Genomic DNA, 24,706 nt, shown 5'->3' with positions numbered 1-24,706 from the left:
CTCTATCTAGTGAAATGTGGAATATGAGAAAGAGTTAACTCCCCTCACTCTACCCCTTATTAAACTGTAGTACTATTTGGTTCCTGTTTTTTTTTTTTATATGGTAAAATATACATAACATAAAATTTACTATTTTAACCATTTTTCAAATATATATTTTAGTAGCATTAGGTTTATTCACATTGTTGTGCAGTCATCCACTTCCAGAACTTTTTCATAAGCCCAGATAGGATCTCTATATCTCATTTCTTTCTTCCTACAATCTCTGGTAACCTCTATTCTTTCATCTCCATTGATTTGTCCTTTAGGTATCTCCCAAAAGTGGAATCATATATTTGTTCTTTTGCATCTGACTTATTTCACTTAGTATAATGGTTTCAAGGTTTATCCATGTTGTAATATAGATCAATGCCATTCCTTTTTATGGCTGATTATTCCATTGTATGTATGTACCACGGATTATTTTCACCTTTTGTCTATTGTGAATAATGCTACAGTGAACTTTGATGTACAAGTATCTGTTTGAGTCTCTAGCGGTGGAATTGCAGGATCATATGGTATTCTATATTTAACTATCTGAGGAACCAACACACTGTTTTCCATAGCAGCTGCACATTTTAGATTCCCATGGTTATGCACAACATTTCTAGTTGTTCTACAGCCTTGCTAATACTTGTTTCTGGTTTTTGGATAATAGCCATCGTAATGGGTATAAAGTGGTATCTGCTTATAATTTTGATTTACCCACCCTCCACTAATGGCTAGTAATGTTGAGCATCCTTTCATATGCTTATTGTCCATTTGCAGGTGTTCATTGGAGTAATGTCTATTTGCATCCTTTGCCCATTAAAAAAGATTTTTTTTAAGTTTATTTTGAGAGAGAGACAGAGCCAGCGGGGAAGGGGAAGAGAGAAACGGAGAGAGAGAGAATCCCGAGCAGGCTTAGCATTGTCAGTGCACAGCCCCATGTGGGACTTGAACCCACAAACTGCAAGTTTCTGACTTGAGCTGAAACCAAAAGTCAGATGCCCAACCAACTGAGCCACCCAGACACCCCTCTTTGCCCATTTTTAAAAGTATTTATTTATTTTTGAGAGAGAGACAGAGAGAGCACGTGTGGGGGAGGGGCAGAGAAGACACATACAGACTTTGAAGCAGGCTCCAGGCTCTGAGCTGTCTGCACAGAACCCAATATGGGGCTCGAAACTGAAAAACTGCGAGATCATGACCTGAGCTGAAGTTGGACACTTAACCGACTGAGCCACCCAGGTGCCCCTCCTTTGCCCATTTTTGAATTGGGTTGTGGTTTTTGTTGTTGTTGTTGTTGTGGAGTTGTAAGAGTTAATTATATATTCTGGATATTATCCCATATCAGATACATGTTTTACAAAGATTTTCTATTCTTTGGTTGTCTTCTCATTCTCTGATAGTGTCCTTTGATGCACAAAAGTTTTTAAATTTTGATGAAACCCAGTTTATCTGTCTTTTCTTTTGTTGCTTGTGTTTTTGGTATATACAAGAAATGTAGCCAAATATGGTATCATAAAAATTTTTCCCTATGTTTTCTTCTAAATGTTTTATAGTTTTTAGCTCCCTGTACTTTTATAAAATTCTCGCCACAGATTTTAGGGTCCTGACTTGAACTTTGAGATCTGATCTCTCTAGAGATGAAGTTAACAGTAAATATTATTGTGAGGACATGGTAGGGAATACTAGTTTTATTCTGTAAGTTGAAGTGTGTATAGCCTCTTATTGAAAAATTATAAGTTGGATGGCATCACAAAAATCAATATCTTCATTAAAAGTTAACGAAGACTGAGACCCATATTTTAAAGGAACTTAAATTTTGTAATTAGTTTCCTAAACTTTTGAAATCTTCAGTAAAAATTCTCTCCATTTTTCTCATGTAATAAAAAAGTATAATCCACTGTTTAGTTTCTTTAATGCTACCCTATTATCTGTTTTGTAGCTGATAATGTAGCACAGAATGCAAAGAGCTCTGGACTAGGAATTAGAGACCTGGATTTTAATTCTGTTTCTGCCGTGATTTATGTATTGTTTGAACGTAGGAATGGGAAATGGTAAGGGGTGGATATTTAGATAATATCTAATCTCTAAGTGAGAAAGTTGATTGTAAGATTTAATGATTCATTTTCTATCAGAGTTACTGAGTTTAATTTAATTAGTGGTGGGGGTTGTTGGTGGGGAAAATGTTATCTTTGAGTGGGAAGATACCACGACTTTCAATTTAGTTTTAATATAATCAGTTTTTACATTGTATGTATCTGGGACATCATATGTTTCATGAAGTTTTGCATTTAATTACCATTTTATTTTCATGCAGATTTGCAGATGATTATAAAGTTGCTATTCAACAGACTTATTCTTGGATAAATCAGACTGATTCTTCAGATAAAAATGAATTCTTTGCTCAAGCAAAAAGTAGGAAACGTGTAAGACAGAAAACTGCAGTTCGCGTGCTAAATTTTTGGTGCTTAAATCCAGCTGTGGTAAGCCTATCATGTTGTAAATGAAAATTTTGTCATCTTGCTCAGTACCAACAATTAAATAAATATGACTGTTTTAAAGATGATCTTATGTATCTAATAATGTTTCCTTTTAGGCCTTTTCAGATATTAATGGCAAAGTTTGGACCATTGTTTTGACATCTGGGACATTATCACCAATGAAATCCTTTTCATCAGAACTTGGTGTTACTTTTAGTATCCAACTGGAGGCTAATCATGTCATTAATAACTCACAGGTTAGTTTTCTGAAGGCTCTTAATCTTTTTACGTCAATATAATTTTATATAAAAAAATTAGAAGCTACCTGAAGTACTAGCAAACAGATCCTGTAGGAAATCCAACATCTTAGCTTTAGAATAAAAGAAAATCTGTCAGCTACTCGGTAGTGTCAACCAGGGGAAATACTGATAAATAGCATTCCTTGAGGTTAGTGAGTAAAAATACACACTTTAGATGCAAAGACTATATTGCAATTTCCTCATTTAAATATTTTTTAGGTTTTTTTTTTAAAAAAAATGAGAATTAAAAACAAAACAAGGAGCTCCTGGGTGGCTCAGTCAGTTGGGCATCCAACTCTGTTTTGGCTCAGGTCATGATCTCACAGTTAGTGGGTTGGAACCCTTCATTGGGCTCTGTGCTGGCAGTGCAGAGGCTCTCCCTCTTTCTACCCCTCCTCCACGCACTCTCTCTCTCTCTCTCTCTCTCTCTCTCTCAAAGTAAACTTAAAAAATTTAACATCTTTATCATAGTTCCTATGCATAATTCTTTGCTCATGTGTTTCTTTTTTCCATTAGACAGTGGTATTTTTTTATTCCTTCCATGTTCCCATTCTTCCACTGCACCTAGATTAATACCTGGCATTAGTTACCAAATATTCAGCATATGTTTGAATATCTGAAATGAATTAAAAACTCTCATGAGTCATATAACTTAAAATTTTAATGTTTTAGAACAATAAATGTTATTTAATTCCCTAGGAACATTTGAGCTGTCATTTGTCAGTCTACCCTCTTTCTTTTTATGAAGTCATTTAAAGCAGTTAGCTACATATTGAGCATCATTTGTGTGCCTAACACAATTCTAGTTCTTTATAAAGCTGTTGTTTTTAACCAACAAGGTGTATTTGTGAGGACATTTTGGTTTTCACAATTACTTGGCAGGAACTATTGATATTTAGTAGGTGGGGGCCTGGAATGCTAAGCTACTATGTAACTAAGAGTTGTGCTTTCTATAATGGCAGAGTACTCCTCTTTGGAAACATTGCTGTAAACAATAGTGAAGGAAAAATATATGTTCCACTTTTTTTTAAACTTTCTTTTTAAATTCCAGTTAGTTAACGTACTATTAATATTAGTTTCAGTGTAATATTAGTTTCAGGGGTAGAATTTTGTGATTTAACACTTACATACAACACCCAGTGCTCATCACAAGCACTTTATGCTCCACAGTTTTAAGTACCTTCCTTCAGAGTTCAAATAAACATGGGAAGCTATTAATAAATTTAGTATATTTTCTCATAAGAATGGTATATTAGGCTCTAAGTTCTCAAACTAGTACACAAAAGCCTATTTAACCTATAATGTCAATGGATTATAATAGTAAAAATGATAATTGTTCAGTTGAATTCTATTGTAACATTTACCCCTAATGTTTTTTCTTTTTTTGAAGTTTCTTTATATATTTTTGAGAGTGACCGTGTATGCATGAGTTGGGGAAGGGCAGAGAGAGAGAGAGAGAAAGAGAGAGAGAGAGAGAGAGAGAGAGAGAGAGAGAGAATCCCCAAGCAGGCTCCACACTGTCAGCACAGAGCCCAGTGCAGGGCTTGAACTCACAAAGTGAGATCATGACCTAAGCTGAAATCATGAGTCAGGTGCTTAGCCGAGTGAGTCATCCAGGTGTCCCCCACCCAACTTTTTAAAACTTTATTTTTTATTATAAAATGTCTTATTATCTTTTTAATATCTATGAACTCTGTAGCCATGTTCTCCTTATCCCTACCTGATATTATCAATTTGTATTCTCTGGTTTTATGTTTTTTCTTTATCAGTGTTGGTACAGTTTATCCTTTTTATTAATCTTTTTAAAGAGTAAACTCTTGGCTTTTTTTGAGTTTTTGATTATAAAACATGATTTTTATTTTAATTGTAATAAAATATATGTAACATAAAATTTACCATCTTAACCATTTTTAAGGGTACAGTTCAATCTTGTTAAGTATATTTACATTGTTGTGTACCCAATCTCTAGAACTTTTTCATCTTGCAAAACTAGAATTCTTTTCCCATTAAACAACAATTCTCCATTTCCCCCTCCTCCTAACCCTTGGTAACCACCCTTCTACTTTCTATTTTTATGAATTTGATACTCTAATATAAGTGAAATCATAGATATTTTTTTGTGATTAGCTTATTTCACTTAGCATGATGTCATCCATGTTGTAACCTGAGTCAGAATTTCCTACCTTCTTAAGGCTGAATGATATTCCATTGTATGTATGTAATACCACATTTTGGTTGTCCATTCATTTATTGATGCCCTCAACTTCTAAACAATTATAAACTTCAGAAAGGTATAAAAAATAGTATTAATATGGTGAACATCTTTATACCCTTCATATAGGTTCATCAATTGTTAACATTTTTCATGTGTATATATGAAAGAGAGAGAAGAGGAAAACTGCAAAATGTTAACAATCACATTATATATGTGTATGTGTATAATGTACATTTTTTAATAAACTATTAGAAAGTAATTTGTAGACATCATGACATTTGCCCTTAATTAGTTGAGACTGTCTCTCAAGAACAGTTACATAATCTGCAGCACCTGGGTGGCTCAGTTGGTTAAGCATCCTACTCTTGATTTCTGCTCAGGTCTTGATTTCACAGTTCGTGGGTTCAAGCCCTGCATCAGGCTCCATGGTGACAATGGGGAGCCTGCTTGGGATTCTCTCCCTCTCTCTGCCCCTCCCCTGCTTTCTCTCTCTCTCTCTCTCAAATAAACTTTAAAAAAAGAACAATTTCATAATCCTATATAACCACAATACCATGATCATACTAAGGAAATTTAAAATTGGTACAATAGTGTCAATATTTATATTTATCTATTTATTTCCAAAATGTCTTGGGGCGCCTGGGTGGCGCAGTCGGTTAAGCGTCTGACTTCAGCCAGGTCACGATCTCGCGGTCCGTGAGTTCGAGCCCCGCGTCAGGCTCTGGGCTGATGGCTCAGAGCCTGGAGCCTGTTTCCGATTCTGTGTCTCCCTCTCTCTCTCTGCCCCTCCCCCGTTCATGCTCTGTCTCTCTCTGTCCCAAAAAAAAAATAAATAAACTTTGAAAAAAAAAAATTAAAAAAAAAATGTCTATATCTTTTTATTTTGTTTTTTTTTTTTTTTTTTTGGTATGCTTCATGAATTGAAAATTATTTTTATTTTTTATTTTTTTCAACATAATACTTAATTTTATTTTTTTTAATTTACATCCAAATTAGCATATAGTGCAATAATGATTTCAGGAGTAGATTCATTAACGCCCCCTTACCCATTTAGCCCATCCCCCCTCCCACACCCCGTCCAGTAACCCTCTATTCTCCATATTTGTGAGTCTCTTATGCTTTGTTCCCCTCCCTGTTTTTATATTATTTTTGTTTCCCTTCCCTTATGTTCATCTGTTTTGTCTCTTAAAGTCCTCATATGAGTGAAGTCATATGATATTTGTCTTTCTCTGACTAATTTCACTTAGCATAATACCTTCCAGTTCCATCCACATAGCTCAAATGGCAAGATTTCATTCTTTTTGATTGCCGAGTACTACTCCATTGTATGTATGTATGTATATGTATATATATATATATATATATATATATATATATATATATATACCACATCTTCTTTATCCATTCATCCATCAATGGACATTTGGGCTGTTTCCATACTCTGGCTATTGTTGATAGTGCTGCTGTAAACATGGGGGTGCATGTGTCCCTTCGAAATAGCACACCTATATCCCTTGGATAAATACCTAGTAGTGCAGTTGCTGGGTCGTAGGGTAGTTCTATTTTTAATTTTTTGAGGAACCTCCATACTGTTTTTCAGAGTGGCTACACCAGCTTGCATTCCCATTTTTTTTTAAATGTTTATTTTTGAGAGAGACAGACAGACAGACACACCGCAAGTGGGGGAGGGGCAGACAGAAGGGGTCAGGATCCAAACCAGTCTCTGTGCTGACAGCAGCAAGCCTGATGTGGGACTGGAACTCACGAACGTAGAGATCATGGCCTGACCTGAAATCTGACCATCATCCAGGTGCCCCTATTTTGTTTATTCTTGACCCAGGATCCAATCAAGTATTATGTATTGCATTTGACTTTCATATCTCTTTAGTCTTTAAAACTGTTGTTTTGCCTTTTATTTTTTTTGTCTTTCATGACATTTTTATAGAATTCAAGTTAGCAGTTATCTTGAGGAATGTCTTATAATCTGGATTTTATCCGATTGTTTCCTGTTGATAAGATTCAGGTTAAACAGTTTGGTAACAATACTATATAGGTGATATTGCTACTTCCCATTGCATCATGTCAGGAAACATTTAATATCAGTTTATCTTATTACTAGTTAATCATTTAGTTAAAAGTTGGTTAAACTGGTGTCCATTAGATGTCATCTTGTAAAATGTACCTCAGTCTCATACATTATTTGAAAATATAGGGCTATTAGTTTCAACAATCTGAAGTGTTTATATTGTCTGTAGATTACCAGTAAAGTTTTTAGTTTCTCTTAGATCACACTAATACTAGATCTGTATGAATATAAATGAATTGCAAATAACTAAAATTTGGTGGGTCTGATTTTTTAGGACTACAGATCTTTGAGCATCAGTGAATTTGTAAATTTGTTGAGTTACCAATTTGTAAATTTGTTGAGTTACCAATTTGTAAATTTGTTGACTTACCATAGTCAAGTCTTAAAGACTTACCTATAGCAGATCATACAAGCCTTCATCTAATAGTCTGGAATCATTTCTGATTTACTCATTTCATTTGTTTACATTATCCAACAAAATTTTGTTGCATGTTTAGTTTTACAAAGCTGTTTAGGAAATAGAAAAGTAATTTTTTCTTGTATCCTGAGTGGTCAGTGATGCACTTAAAGTAAAACTTTTATAATTTAGATTTATATATAATTAATTAATGAAAATAGAGAAACACCAACAATTTAAAAATAAAGTTTCTCTAAACTTGTTTCTTGATCTTTTGACTACACGTAATATACGTAATTAAGGCTCCCAACTAAATGCTAATTTGCCTGCCTGGTTCAGGCATGACTCTAATACATATTTATATTCTAGGTTTGGGTTGGCACCATTGGGTCAGGTCCCAAGGGTCGGAATCTCTGTGCTACCTTCCAGCACACAGAAACTTTCGAGTTTCAGGATGAAGTGGGCGCACTTGTGTTATCTGTGTGTCAGACTGTGAGCCAAGGAATTTTGTGTTTCTTGCCATCTTACAAGGTAAGGGAATATTTATTGTTTCTCTTGCCTTTAAAAAATCACATGGGATTACCATGGTAAGTTTCCAGGAAGCAACAGGAATTATAATTTTCTAAGTATCATATATTTTACTTATTTATTGATTGAGATAGTCCATTCACTGTTTTACTTGAAACTCTAAAACACTAAAAGTCTTCAAGCAGTGTTTGTTATATGAGGACTGTTTATGATGTGTACATTATTTTTATTTTTAGGGGCAGCTTGATTTTTTTTCATAGTAGACGGGAAAAAGTATATTCATTTTCACTTTCACAAATTATACTTTTGAATGTTTCATTAATCTGAATCTAAAATCAGACTTTCTTTGTTGCCCATCTTTTTACTTCATGTATTTGGCGAGGCTAGACATTTTTGTTTTTTTTTTAATTTTTTTTTTTTTCAACGTTTATTTATTTTTGGGACAGAGAGAGACAGAGCATGAACGGGGGAGGGGCAGAGAGAGAGGGAGACACAGAATCGGAAACAGGCTCCAGGCTCTGAGCCATCAGCCCAGAGCCTGACGCGGGGCTCGAACTCACGGATCGCGAGATCGTGACCTGGCTGAAGTCGGACGCTTAACCGACTGCGCCACCCAGGCGCCCCAGACAATTTTGTTTTTAAAGTCACTCTGGTTTTTAATAATACTGTGTAAAATTGAGTTACATAGTGTATTTTAGTCCTAATATTTAAAGCATTAAAACTACATATAATTTCTGAGAGTAAAATCATACTTTATCAAAATCCAAGCTAAATTCCAGTGTAGAAAAGTGGTATTTCCTTTTATTTTCTCATTGGAAGTTGTATATGTAAGGATAGTAGCATAAATAAATAATATATTTGAATGGCAATACTGAAATACTTTTGACTCTGCTACTGTTTTTCCATTTATGTACATACTGCTTTACCTGAATGTGTCCTCCCAAAGTTTCATATGTTGAAATCCTAACCCCTAAAGATGGTGACATTATGAGTGGGGCCTTTGGGAGGTGCTTAAGTCCCGAGGTTAGAATTCTTATGAACAGGATTAGTGTCTAATAAAAGAGACACTGAGAGAAACCTTGCCCCTTCTACCATGTGAGGACATACAGAAAAGATGCCAGCTATGAACCAGAAAGAGGGACCTCACCAAATGTGACCATGCTGGTGCCTTGATCTTGGACTTTCCAGCTTCCAGAAGTGTAAGTGATACATTTCTTATGTTTAAAAGCTATTGAGGTATTCTGTTATAGCAGCCCAAATGGGACCAAGACACATACTTTTTTAGCCCGATACAGTAAATTAGTCTTCCTGTAGATAAATTGAAAGAATTGCTTTCAGAAGAAATTTAATCAGATAGTTGTTTTTTTTTTTTTTTTTTTTTTTTACAAGAATATCCAGGAAAAAAATGGACATAAACATTTAAAAAATTCTTAAAAGAAAGCAATATTTATCCCAAAGTGTGAACATTTACACCAAACAGCTATGTTAAAGAAAACTAATAATTAAGCTTGGAGCTAAAGAAAAGTAAAATCTCAATACATTAATAAATACCTTTTTATATTTCCCAATCATGATCACAAAAGTGAGCCATGAAATGCCCAGTTGAATAAATAATTTCATATTCTACTAGGCTTCAAAGACATGGTAAGAATGATTGTTTATATGCTAGTAAGCATTTTGGTATGGTTTTTTGGGGTTTTGTTTTTTGTTTCTTGGGTTTTTTAGTGTATATATGGAGGAAAACCAAATCTAATATAAAGGTATTTAAATTGACAATAATACAATTGTCATTGGAAAAGTTACAGTGAGAAAGAAAACAGACTGTTGAACAGTATGCCATATCATCTTGTAGCAGTGTTCTCAAATGTAGTTTTTGTTAGCTGGGTTCAGCAGTTTGAAAATACATCCTAATTATTAATATATTGAGGTGAAATACATTACTTGGTAGAAGAAAAGTAACTACTCTAAATATAAACGGAATATTACCTCCTAAATTTAATTTTTGGAATAGATATAGCACAGTATTAATTTTACAGTTACTGAAATTGATGATTGATTATTGGGTGACTATAGAGACTGTAACATTTAAATATACTTTTTCAGCAGATTTATAAATTGGCATAATAAATGGATTATAAAATTTTCTGTTTCTACTTTTTCAACTAAAAAGAATGAGAAGATAATCAAATAAGCTTTCAAACATTTTATTTCTGTCTTAGTTAATTGTTTTTATTAATAGTGGATTGATAGTTCTGGGGGGGTTTGCTTATTTATTTTAATTTATTGTCTGTTTATACTGTATCTTTTTTATTAATTTTTATGGACTTAGTAGATCACATGGGTATTAATTCCCTATAGTACATATCAACATTTCCCCAGTTTTTCATTTGTTGAATTCATTATTATAATTCCTTTTTTTAAGCTTTAAAAAATAAATTTGCTATCAAATTAATTCTTATACACAAATAATATAAAATGACTATAATGAAAACCAGTAGTCCTCTGGCTTACTTCTCACTTTTCTGTTCTATACCTCAGAGACTTCTCAAATCTTTGATCTGTTCCTCTGATATTTATTGTTATTCCTTTTTTTTAAATTGTGAAATATGCATAACATAAATTTATCATTTTAACCGTTTTAGGTGTACGATTTACTGCCATTAAATATATTTGTAATTTATTCAGCCATAAACACTGTCTATTTCTACAACTTTTTCATCTTCCCAAACAGGAATTCTGTAGCTATGAAATAGTAGCTCTCCAGATCCTCTACCCACAGTCCCTCTATTCTTTCTGTTTGTAAGAATTTGTCTATTCTAGGTATAAATGGAATCATAAAATATTTGTCCTTTTGTATCTGGCCTATTTCTCTTAATATAATTTTTGTTTTCAAGGTTCATGCATGTTGTAGCATGTATTAAAATTTCACTTTTATGCCTGAATAATACTCCATTTTGTGTATGTACCACATTTTGTTTATCCATTCTTCTGTGATCACTTAGGTTGGGTCTACCTTTTGAGTATTATGAATAATGCTGCTATGAACATTGGTATACAGTGACCTGTTTGAGTCCTTGCTTCCAGTTCTTTGGAATATATAGCTAGAAATGGTATTGCTATATCGTATGGTAAGTCTTTATAACTTTTTGAGGAGCCATCATGCTGTTTACCACAGCAACTGTATAATTTTAGATTCAGAAAGCAGCATTTCATAAAGATTTCCATTTCTTCACATTCTTGCCAACATTTGTTATTTACTATTTTTTGGATAATAGCCATCCTAATGGATATGAAGTGGCATCTCCTTGTGGTTTTGGTTTGTATCTCCCTAATGACTAGTGATGTTTTTTGTGCTTATTATCCATTTGTGTATCTTCTTTGGAGAAATGTTTAATTCACGTCCTTTCCTCATGTTCGAATAAGGTTTTTGTTGTTATTGTTGAGCTGTAGTTCTTTTTATATTTTATATATTAATCCCTTACCAGATACATGCTTTATAAATATCATCTCCCATTTTAGGAGTTGTCTTTCACTCTGTTGATAGCATTCTTGGGTACACAAAAATTATAAATTGTGAAATTTTGATCAAGTTCAATTATCTATTGTTTTCTTTTGTTATATGTGTTTTGGTGTCATAACCAAGAAATTATTGCTAAATCCAGTGTCATGAAGATTTCCCCCTATGTTTTCTCTAAGGACTTAATAGTTTAGGTATTAAATTTAGATATTTTAGCCATTTTGAGATAATTTTATGTATGGTGTAAAGTATGGGTCCACTTCATTTTTTTTGCATGTGGATACCCACTTTTCCTAGCATCATTTGTTGAAAAGTTTCCTGTTTCTCCATTGAACGGTCTTGGTACCCTTATTGAAAATCCATTGACCACATATGCAAGGACTTATGTGTAGACTTCCTATTCTGTGTCCTTGGTCTGTAAGTCTATCCTTATGCCATTAGTGTTTCAATTACTTTAACTTTAAAGTAAGTTTTAAAACCAGGAAATGTGGATCCTCTAATTTTGTTCTTTTTCAAGATTGTTTTGGTTATTTGGAGCTCCTCAGGATTCCTTATGCATTTTTTTTTAAGTTTATTTATTTTGAGAGAGAGAAAGAGAGCATGAGCACACACGAGCAGGGGAAGGGCAGAGTGAGGAGAAAGAGAATCCAAAGCAGGCTCTGTGCTGTCAGTACAGCCCTGACACAGGGCTCGAACTCACAAACCATGAGATCATGACTTGAGCTGAAATTGAGAATCTGACGCTCAACCAACTAGCCACCTAGGCACCCCTCCTTATTCATTTTAGAATGGATTTTTTCTTTTTCTGCCAAAGAATGCTGTTGAGATTTTGATAGGGATTCCAAAGACTCTGTATCTGTCTTTGGTAGTATTATTAATACTGTTAATTTTTCCAATCCATAAACATGGGATGTCTTTCCTTTTATTTATGTCTTTTTAATTGTTCTCAGCAGTATTTAGTAGTTTTAGAGTACAACTCTTTAACCTTCTTGGTTAAATTTATTTCTGAGTCTTTCTTATGCTGTAGTAAATGGGTTGTTGTCTTAACTTCCTTTTCCAGTTGTTCATTGCTGTTGTTTGGAAAGGGAACTGATTTTTGTGTCTTGATTTTGTATCCTGCAACTTTACTAAATTTATTGGCTTTATATTTGGGGAGGGATCTTTAGTTTTCTAATTATAAGATCATATCATTGGCAAACAGAGATCATTTTACTTTTTCCTTTCCAATTTGGATGTCTTTTTCTTGCCTGATTATTCTGGCTAGAACTTAAACTACTATATTGAATAGAAATGGTGCAGACTGGCATTGTGGGTTGTTTCATTGAGTGTGATGTTAGCTGTGGGTTTTTCATATATTGCTTTATAATGTTGAGGAAGTTTCCTTCTATTCCTAGTTTATTGACTTTTTTCTTTTTTTTTTTTGTCATTGATGCTTTTTCTGTATCAATTGAGAATAATCATGTGGCTTTTGGGGGGGGGGTTCTTCATTCTATTAATTCTATATGTTACATTAACTGATTTTCATATGTTGAACTACTCTTTAATTTTGGGAATAAATCTCATTTGGTCTTGGTTATAATCCTTTTAGTATGTTGCTAAATTTGGTTGCTGAATTTGTTGAGGATTCTCGCATCAGTATTCATAAGAGATATTTGTCTATAGTTTCTTTTGCTTTTTGAGAGAGAGAGAGAGAGAGAGAAAGAGAGGAAAGAGAGAAATCTCAAGTGGGGGAGGGGCAGAGAGCACAAGTGAGGGAAGGAGAGAAAGAGAGGGAGATACAGGATCCAAAGTGGGCTCTGCGCTGACAACAGAGAGCCTGATATGGGGCTTGAACTCATGAACCATGAGATCATAACCTGAGCCAAAATCGGATGCTCAACTGACTGAGCCACACAGGTGCCCCAGTTTCTTTTGCTTCTAATATCTTTGTCTGCCTTTGCTCTTAGGGTAGTATTAGCCTCATAGAATAAGTTAGTAAATATTCTCTACTCCTTAGTTTTTTGGTAGAGTTTGAGTAGGATTGGTGTTAATTCTTTAAAGGATTTGTAAAATTCACCAATGAATCCACTGGGTTCAGGGATTTTCTTTGTTGGAAGATTTTTGATTGCTGTTTCAATCTCTCTACTAGTTATAAGTCTATTCAGATTTTCTATTTATTCATGATTCAGTTTTTGTAGATTGTGTATTTCTTCAAATTTGTCCATTTTATGTTGGCTATCCAAGTTGAGATACAATTGTTTATGATGTTTTTTATAATCTTTATTTCTGTAAAATTGGTAGTGAGGTCGCTTCTTTCTTTTGCGGTTTTAGTAATTTGAGTCTTACCCTCAGTCATTCTAGCTAAAGGTTTGTCATTTTTTTTTTACCCTTTCAAAGAACCAACTTTTGGCTTTATTGATTTTCTCTGCTGTTTCCTATTCTTTTTTTTCCATTTATCTCTTCTGTGATCTTTATTATTTCCTTCCTTCTGCTAGTTTTCGATTTAGCATGCTCTTCTTTTTCTACTTCCTGAAAGCACAAAATCAGTTTATTAATTTGAGATCTTCCTTTTTAATTTTTATTTATTTATTTTTAAATGTTTATTTTTGAGAGAGAGAGCAGGGAAGGGGTAGTCAGAGGAGGGTGACAGGATCCAAGCAGGCTCCATGCTATCAGTGCAGAGCCCGATGTGGGGCTCGAACTCATGAACCATGAGATCATGACCTGAGCCCAAAGTCAGATGCTTAACTGACTGAACCACCCAGGCACCCTGAGATCTTCCTTTTTTAAATTTATTAAAAAAAATTTTTTTTAATGTTTATGTATTTGAGAGAGAAAGAGAGACAGACAGAGCATGAGTGGGGGAGGGACAGAGAGAGGGAGACACAGAATCCAAAGCAGGCTCCAGGTTCTGAGCTGTCAGCACAGAGCCTGACATGGGGCTTGAACTCACAAACCATGAGATCATGACCTGAGCCGAAGTTGGACGCTTAACTGACTGAGCCACCCAGGTGCCCCTTTCTTTTTTTTAAAGCATGTCATTATAGCTATAAATATCTCTCTTAGCACTGCTTTCTTTGCATCCTTTAAGTTTTGGTATATTGTGTTCTCATTTTCATATTTCTCAAGGTATTTTCTAATTTCTCTTGTAATTTCTTTTTTGACTTGTTGGTTGTTTAAAATATGTGTTATTTAGGGGCACATGGGTAGCTCAGTCGGTTAAGCATCCAACTCTTGGTTTCGGCTCAGGTCATGATCTCACAGTTTGTGAGTTTGAGCCCCGCCTCAGGCTCTGTGCTGGCAATGCAGAGCCTGCTTGGGATTCTCTCCCTCTTTCTGCCCCTCTCCTGCTTGCTGTCTCTCAAAATGGAAAAATAAACTTAAAAAAATTTTTTAATATGTGTTATTTAATTTCCTTATATTTGTGAGTTTTCTAGTTTTCCTTCTTTTATTGATTTCTAGTTTTTTTCTATTGTGACCAGAAAAGATCTTTTGTATGATTACAGTGGTCTTCCTTCCTTCCTTCCTTTCTTTTTTTTCTTTCTTCCTTTCTTTCTAATTTACATCCAAGTTAGTTACCATATAGTGCAATAATGATTTCAGGAGTCGATTCCAGTGATTCATCCCCTATGTATAGTACCCAGTGCTCATCTCAACAAGTGTCTTCCTTAATGCCCCTTACCCATTTAGCCCAGCCCCCCCACCCACAATCCCTCCAGCAACCCTCAGTTCTCTGTATTTAAGAGTCTCTTATGGGGGCGCCTAGGTGGCTCGGTCGGTTCAGTGTCTGACTTTGGCTCAGGTCACGATCTCGCGGTCCGTGAGTTTGAGCCCCGCATCGGGCTCTGTGCTGACAGCTCAGAGCCCGGAGCCTGTTTCAGATTCTGTGTCTCCCTCTCTCTATGCCCCTCCCCAACTCATGTTCTGTCTCCCTCTGTCTCAAAAATAAATAAACATTAAAAAAAAATTAAAAATAAATAAATAAAAATACGGTTACAAACCAAAATTACAATAATTGTGGCTTTATATTTTTTCATGTTTTTATCTTTCCTGAAGATCTTTATATTGTTATACCACTGTAAGTTACTGTTTTGTGTTCTTTTATTTCAAAATAAGGACTCCCTTTAGCAGTTCTTGGAGTAAGGTCTAGTGTAATAAACTCTCACCTTTTGTTTATCTGGATATGTTATAATTTCTCATTTTTTAAAAATTAAATTCAAGTTAGTTAACATATAGTGTAGTATTGGTTTCACTTTTCTCCATCATTTTTGAAGGAGAGTTTCTCCAGATAATAGAATTCTTGGTTGATAGTTTTTTCTTTAGCACTTTAAATATATCCCATTGCTTTCTGGCCTCTAAGGTTTCTGATGAGAGATAAGCTTATGGTCTTATTGAGAATCCTTTGTATGAGATGAGTTGCTTTGCTTTCGCATCTGTTTATTCATTTGTTTGTTTATGTATTTATTTTGCTCTTCATCTTTTGACAGTTGAATTACAAAGTGTCTTTGTGTATGTTGCTTTGGATTTATTCTAATTGAACTCCTTAGAACTGATTGAACTCCTTCTGGATTTGTAGACTCACTTCTTTCATCACATTTGGGGAGATTTTAGCCATTATTTCTTGAAATATTTGAATTAAGAGATGAGGGAAATAGAAAATGTCACAATTTATGTAGTGTAGCTGAAGTTATACTTAGAGGGAAATTTATAGCTTTTAATCCTTATTAGAAAAAAAGAGAAAGATCTTATAATCTGAATTTCTGAGGAAAATAAACAAAAATAAACAAAATAGAGGAAAGGAAATAATAAAATAGAAAACCAATAAATAATATAAAGAAATCCGTGAAACCAAGAGCTATACTCATTATTAAAATGTATTAATAAAGCTAATAAAATCTAACAAGACCACACAACATAAAAAGGGAAGGAAAATTACCAATGCTAAGAATTAAGTGGGAATATCATTACAGATTTTGTTGAATTAAATAAGTAATAAAGGGATATTTTTAATAACTTTATGCCAAGCAGATAAACAGCTTCTATGAAATGGATAGATTCCTTGAAAGACACAGATTACCAAAATTGACTCAATAAGAATCAGATAATTCAAATAACATATCTGTTGAACAAATTGAAATAGTAATTAAAACCTTTCCACAAAGAAAATTGTAGGCTCAGATGTCTTTATTGGTTAATTCTATAAAGAAAAAGTACCATTACTACTCAAACTCAGAAAATAGAGGAAGAGGGAGTACTTCCCATGTCATCAGGCAAACTATCCCTGATACTAAAGCCAAATAGGACATTATAAGAAATTAAAACTATGGACCAACATGGGCCTAAAAGTCATTAACAAAAAATTGGTAAATATAATCCCTTAGTATAAAGAGGATCATATATCATGACCAAGTGAGATTTATCCTAAGAAGCTAATAATAATTCAGTCTTCAAAAATCCACCTGTAAAATTCAGTTCATCAGTGGAATAAGTTAGAAAAATTAGAAAAAACACATGTTCCTCTAAAAATTCACAGATATAGCATTTTACAAAATTTACTGCCAGTTCATAATATAAACTTCTAGTAAATAAAGAACAATCTGATAAAGGGGAATCTGAAAAACTTACAGCTAACATCCTGCCCAATGTTCTAAGACTGAATGTTTTTTGTCCACTTTCAGGAATAAGGCACAGATGTCTTTTTTTTTTTTTTTATCGTTTATTTATTTATTTTGAGAGTGAGAGAGTACACGCAAGTGGGGAAGGGGCAGAGAGAGAGAGAAAGAGAGACAGAATCCCAAGCAGTCTCCACACCGAGCATAGAGCCTAACATGGAGCTCCATCCCATGAACCTCAAGATTATGACCTGAGCTAAAATCAAGAGTCAGGCTTTTAACTGACTGAGCCACCCAGGTACCCCCAGATGTCTGTTTCTTACTCTGTTCAACATTGTACTGTATCTAGAATAGTAAGACAAAAAAAGGAAATAAAAGTTAGATTTCAAAAGAAAAAGAAAATGGTTTTGCTCAGACATCGTGATTGTGTATTTATAAAATACTAAGGAATCAATTAAAAAAAGCTATTAGAATTAATAACTGAATATAGCAAGTTCTCAGTCTAGAGAAAGTCAATATAGGCACCCCTTATCATGGGTTTGAACTGCACAAGCCCACTTATATGTCAATTTTTTTTTATAAATATGGTGTAATATTATAAATGTGTTTTCTTTTCCTTATAATTTTCTTAATAATATTTTTCTTTTCTCTAGCTTGCTTTATTATAAGAACACTATCATACATTTAATATACAAAATATGTATTAATCAGGTATGTTATTGGCAAGTCTTTTGGACAGTAGTAGGCTATTAGTAGTCAAGTTTTGGGGGAGTCAGAAGTTATATATGGCTTTTTAACTGGGCAGGGGTGGTGTTGTTCCTAATTCCCACATTGTTCAAGGATCAACTGCATACATAAACAGATTGTTTATCTATAATAGTAATGGCCTATTGGAAAATAAAATTTAAATCAGCATCTGTTCAAATAACATTACAAAGCATGAAATTATGTGCATGATATGCATGACCTGAACACTAAAAAGTACAAAACATTGCTGAGAGAAATTAAAGACTGTATATAATACCTATATAAAGAGATACTATGTTTATGAGTCTTAGTATTAGTATTGTCTTAGTATTGTTAAGGTATCTATTATCCTGAAATTTATCTGTACATTCAAGCCAATCTTAGTAAAAATTTCAATAGGCCTTTTTAAAAAAGTGTTTGTTTATTTTGAGAGAGAGAGTGAGAGAGCACGAGCAGGGGAGGGGCAGAGAGAGAGGGAGAGGAGTCTGTCAGTGCAGAGCCTGACACAGGATTTGATCTCACAAACTGTGAGATCATGATTTGAGCCAAAATCAAGAGTCAGACACTTAACCAACTGAGCCATCCAGGCACCCCTCAATAGGCCTTTTTTTTTTTTTTTGTAAAGAAATTGACATGATTCTGTAATTCACACAAAAGTGCAAATAACTTAGATTATTTAAAATTTTAGAAAAATAAGTAAAAACAAAGTTGGAAGTCTTAAATAACTGATTTCAAGATTTCCTGTAGAGCCACAGAGATACTGGGCATAGGGATCAACGTATATATCAGTGGAACAAAGTAGAATCTAGAAGTTGATTCACATGTATATACATATATGGTCAACTGGCTTTTGACAAAGATGCAAGTAATTAAAAAAATTCTTTTTAACGTTTATTTATTTTTGAGAGATGCGCAGAATATGAGTGGGGGAGGGGCACAGAGAAAGGGAGACACAGAATTTGAAGCAGGCTCAGGCTTTGAGCTGTCAGCACAGATCCCTATGCGGGGCTTGAACCCATGGAACCATGAGATCATGACCTGAGTCAGAATCTGATGCTTAACCATCTGAGCCACCCAGGCACCCCAAGATGCCAAGGTAATTTATTAGATAAGTGGAAGTCTTTGCAGAAAATGGGACTCTTGTACATCCTTATGGGATAAAGTGAACACTGACACCTCATAACCTTATCCAAAAAATTAACTCAAAATTGATCACATACCTAAACATAAAAAGCTAAAACATAAAAACTGAAATCACTTCTTTAAAGACATTATCTTTAAATATAGACACATTTTGAGATACTGGGGATTAGGACTTCAACATATAAATTTTGAGTGAGAAAATCTCAGTGGTACAAAGGAACTTTTTGGGAAAATGTTATGTTTCATATTTTGATTATGGCAAGAGTTTCTTGGGTACATGAATTTGTTAAAACTCATTGAATTACTCGCTTAAAATGAATGCATTTTGTTATAAGTAATTATACACCAATGAAATTGCTTTTTTAGCAGCAAAACATCAGCCCAAGCAAAACAGAAAAAAATACAATTTTCATTGCAAATCTGATGAAAATGTTATTCAAATATGTTTATCTGGAAAGTATAATATAAGATCTTCCCACATAGGATATGATGTGTGTCTATATTATGCAGTATTTTTGTATCCTTCAGTAAAATTAGGTGGTTAAACCAACAGTAAAACAGTGTGCTTAATACTTTCCCTTTTTTTTCCAAATGTTTTTAATGTTTATATTATTTTTGAGAGAGAGATTGTGAGCAGGGGAGGGACAGAGAAAAAGGGAACTCCAGGCTCTGAGCTGTCAGTAGAGAGCCTGGTGCAGGGCTCAAACTCACAAACCACAAGACCATGACCTGAGCTGAAGTTGGACACTTAACTGACTGAGCCACCCAGTTGCCCCGATACTTTCCCTTTATCAAAAGTGCATAAGCAGATACATTCTACCTTTCATTAGGTCATCTGGTATGCCAATATAAATAACTGAAAAAATAGCTTTTGCTGTGAAAATTTATATGTTCAAATATTGTTCAGATTCAGTTTTAAAATGAATGTTTAGAGTTGTTGTTTATACAAGTTGACATTCCATGAGTTTTTAGGTAATCAGTCTTATAGTTCACATTCCCTACAAGCTTCTACTTCACCTTTATGAAGTCTAGAATAGTTAATAATGTAAGTACAAGAGTCAGGCAGGAATTCAACTAAAGAAAATTATCAACCAGAAAGAAAAAAAAGGGGGGGAAAGATGTTTAAAGGTTTAAAAATGGCAAACAAAATGATGAAATTCTGTTTTTCATTAATGAATAACATGTCTATATTGATGACAACTTAAAGATCAGGGTGCTATTAATATCTAAATTAGATGCCATTCCATAATTATGACATAGTATACACAATTGGTAAAATATTATTGTGTTACAGACCTATAATTCACAATTCAAAAGTATATTTAATTATAATATTGTAAACAGCTTCCTTAGAAAGATGAGTAACTATGATGATGAATCAACTAAATATATAGGCATTATCACTTTTCCCTTCATTGGGTACATAGTCTTTGATAAGATACCAGGCACCAGGCCTTTCTACATCTTAATGTAGACAGATTGACAACATGAACACTAATGGATTTTATCTTAATTTTATTTAAAAGCATCTTCTAATTCTAATTAATTTGTACTTTCTGATACTCTTTGGTACCCAGTGAGTATCAGTTCTGATACTCATTTTGAAAAGTTATTTTTGCTAGCATTGCTACTGATTTTTACCATAAATAATCTTGTTAGGGTATATTTATTCACCTTGTCTTAACAATAAAAAAATACTAAAAATGACAGTTGTAACATAGCTTTATAGTAAAAGTATATTTTCTAAATAAGTGAAAGTTTAAGTAAAATTAAAAGAACATTCGTTTTATTATAATAAAAATTACATACTTAAATGTTACTTAGTAATAGAGTTTTTATATCATGTGATTATGCTGTATGGATCTAAAAAGAGACACAATATATGGGTTACAGGGTTTTTTTCCTGATTAGAATGTGATTATCATAATAATTCATCATGAAGCATAAGAACTTTATTAAAGACATGAGAAGTTTTGAAATTTGGTTTGTAATACTAAGACCAAATATTTCTTCAAAATTAAAAAAAGTATGGGGGCTCCTGGGTGGCTCAGTCAGTTGAGTGTCCGACTTCAGCCTAGGTCATGATCTCGTGGTCCGTGAGTTCGAGCCCCGCATAGGGCTCTGTGCTGACAGCTCAGAGCCCGGAGCCTGTTTCAGATTCTGTGTCTCCTTCTCTCTCTGACCCTCCCCTGTTCATGCTCTGTCTCTCTCTGTCTCAAAAATAAAACATTAAAAAAAAAATAAAAAATAAATATAAAGTATGTTTAGGGTGCCTGGGTGGCTCAGTTGGTTGAGCATCTGATTTGATTTCAGCTCAGGTTATGATCTCTCAGTTCATGTGAGATCGAGCTCCATGTTGGGCTCCACACGGCATGGAGCCTGCTTAAGATTCTCATATTCTCTCTCTCTCTATCTCTCTCTCTCTCTCTCCCTTTCTTTCTCCCTCCCTGCCCCCCCAACCCCACCCCTTAAAAAAGATATTTAAAACAGAGAAGATTTTGAAGAATCAATATTATAGCACAGAGGAGAAAATTTTTCTTTATTCATAATTTTCAACTAGTTCTTATTATCTAATTACTGTAATTACCAATTGACTCCTATTATGTTTCAAAATCTTGAATTTTTGAAAATTCAGAAACCTCCTAATTTTTCCTTTCTTTAACTTATTTTTTCTTAATCTCAAGTTGGTCTCCTTCCTGTTTTCATAAACCTTTTTTTGAGATACAGTTCACATATCACATAAATCACCCTTTTAAAGTATAGAATTTAGTAGTTTTGAGTATACTTACAAAGTTGTACAGCCATCACCACTAATGGTCTAATTCTAGAACATTTTCTTCACTTCAAAAAGAAACCCCTTATCTAGTAGTAGTCATTTCCTCCTCTAACCTCCCCTTACCCCCTGGTAACCACTACTCTGTGTTTCTATGGATTTGCTTTTTCTGGACATTTCATATAAATGGAATCATATAATATGCGGCCTTTTTGTGGCTTCTTCACTTAGTATAATGTTTTCAAGGTTTATCTGTGTTGTAGGATGAATCAATACTTTATTCCTTTTTATGATTAAATAATAATCCTTTTACTTTCAATATTTGTATCTCTGAACTTAAAGTGTGTCTTTTATGGACAGCATGTTCATTTTTTCAAAATCCATTCTGCTACTCTGCCTTTTAACTAAAGTTTTTACTTCATTTAGATTTGGTGTAATTATTGATAAGGTAGCTTTTATATCTGCCACTTGGCTATTTGTTTTATGTATGTCGTCTTTTTCTCCCTTATATTCCTCCATTACAAGTAGGAGGAATACAAGTGTTAAGTAGGTATTTCCTAGTGTGCTGTTTAAATTTTTCTAGTGTGTCATTTTAATTTCTTTGGTGGTTTTTTTTACTATATATATTTTGTTATTTAAAAATTTTTTTGGGGGGCGCCTGAGTGGCGCAGTCGGTTAAGCGTCCGACTTCAGCCAGGTCACGATCTCGCGGTCCGTGAGTTCGAGCCCCGCGTCGGGCTCTGGGCTGATGGCTCAGAGCCTGGAGCCTGTTTCTGATTCTGTGTCTCCCTCTCTCTCTGCCCCTCCCCCGTTCATGCTCTGTCTCTCTCTGTCCCAAAAATAAATAAACGTTAAAAAAAAAAAAAATTTAAAAATTTTTTTTGAATGTTTATTTCTTTATTTTGAGAGCAAGAGAGAGAAAGAGCATGAGTGGCGGAGAGGCGGGGGAGGGCAGGGTGGAGAGAGAATCCCAAGAAGCCTCCATGCTGAGCATGGAGCCAGACATGGGACTTGATCTCACGAACTGAGAGATCATGACCTGAGCAGAAATGAAGAGTTGGATGCTCAACCAACTGAACCACCCAGTCCCTATTTTTTAGTTATTTTTTAATGGTTGTCCTGGGAATAATAATAGCCATCTTAATTTATAACAATATACAGTAGTTTGGATTGATACTACTATAATTTCAATAGCATATAAAAATTTTGATCCTGTATAGCTGTATTATGTCCTATTTTGTGCTATTATTATCATAAACATAAATTTTTATACATGTATGCCTGTCAACACAGATTTATAATTACTGCATTTGTACTTATTTTTTTAATCAAATAGACAAAAAGTGTTACAAAAAATACATTTATACTGTCTCTTATGTTTACTTTATATTTACTTCTGTTACTTATTTTTCATGTAGTTTTGAGTTACTGTCCCCCAAAACTCATTCTTAGGGTCTGAGATTACAGGTCTCTCCATCATAATCCACTGTCATTATCCAATCACCTTGGGGCTCAATCTCATGAACCGTGAGATCATGACCTGAGCCAAAATAAAGAGTTGATGCTCGAGTGACTGAGCCACCCAGGCGCCCCTAAGAGAGATCATGTTAATGGGTAGAAGATTTTCCAAACTTTTTTTATGGATAGAAAAGTTCCCAAAAAATTATTTTGAAAAGAGACTCTCTGGTGCCAAAGTAGCAACTTGAACCTTTTAATTCATTTCAGTCTGATTTTTTGTTACATCTTTATGAGTAAAATATATAAACCATTTTCCCTGAGGGGACATTTTTGCATTGACCACTGAATGTCAGATAAGGAATAAAATGCAAATGTTTCTGTTCAGTCTCTAGTTAGAATTTTTATAAGTATTGTTTAATATTAAATGTGTATGTTGAGAGAAATTAGTTTGATATGTTTCTCATTTTTGAGCTATATTGCATTTAATTTGAAGGAGAAACCAAATTGTTCCATTCAACTTTTTTAAACGTTTATTTTTGAGAGAGAGAGAGAGAGAATGTGTGCAAGCAGGGGAGGGGAAGAAAGAGAGGGAAACAGGATCCGAAGTGGGCTCTGCACCAGCAGCAGAGGCCAATGCAGGCTTGATCTCACAAACCATGAGATCATGACCTGAGCCGAAGTCAGGTGCTCAGCCAGATTGTTGGAACCAAATTGTTCCATTTAAAATGTTTTTCTTTTTTTTTTATTTAGATGCTTGATGTTTCTATAGATTATAGATTTGCCTTATTTAACTAATCAACCAAGCATTTCTAAGGAACATTTTCCCCACAATGTTAAGGAGAAGGAATGTTCATGGTGTTGAGGACTTTGGGATTGTGGGAGGTTAGGTGTAGTTCTTAAGAACTTCTCTTTTTAACTAAACAATATTCCTTCATTTGTTCATTCCTTCACTGATTTTATTTATTTAACAAACATTGGGCACATAACTACATTCTGAGTAAACAACTCAAACGACTTGGCCAAAGTTGTATGTTTAATTAATGAAAGCATTGGCCTTAGAACTCTTGATTTTCTGGTCCAGTGCTATGTTCATAATAGCATTCTAGAGTTTAATATATGAAATATAGTTGATATGGTAAATATTAATTTGATCTATTATTATTTAGAATAATACACACATTTATACAAATACCTATATACTGGTATATCAGTATTTATTTTTGCTTTTCACTTCTACCATTGCTTGTGAGCTAAACTGTTATCCTTAGAAAGGTAGACATAAGAGCTACTCTGAAGGGATATGCTGAAAGTGGCTTTAATGAGTGACTAATTAAATATTCTGGAAAATAGATCATTTGGAAAGCATCTATTTAAACAACCAGGTTTTTTGCTTTTTTTTTAATGTTATGCATGTATATAATCATTCATACAGTTTTTCTGTAAAC

The 24,706-nt window shown here is 34.0% G+C and overlaps 1 protein-coding gene across 1 annotated transcript in view; it reads left to right on the top strand.

Annotated features, from left to right (window-relative positions):
* Positions 1–24,706, top strand: part of BRIP1 (BRCA1 interacting helicase 1) — a 210,036-nt gene that overhangs the window by 80,485 nt on the left and 104,845 nt on the right. Inside the window, 3 exon segments of the mRNA XM_045490624.1 lie at positions 2,345–2,510; positions 2,624–2,764; positions 7,874–8,035. Of these exon segments, the coding sequence (XP_045346580.1) occupies positions 2,345–2,510; positions 2,624–2,764; positions 7,874–8,035 (469 nt within the window).

The sequence above is a fragment of the Leopardus geoffroyi genome, chromosome E1 (assembly GCF_018350155.1).
Source record: "Leopardus geoffroyi isolate Oge1 chromosome E1, O.geoffroyi_Oge1_pat1.0, whole genome shotgun sequence".
Taxonomy (NCBI): Eukaryota; Metazoa; Chordata; class Mammalia; order Carnivora; family Felidae; genus Leopardus; species Leopardus geoffroyi.
The sequence above is the reverse complement of the archived record's forward strand: the minus strand, read 5'-3'. Positions and strand labels throughout refer to the sequence as shown.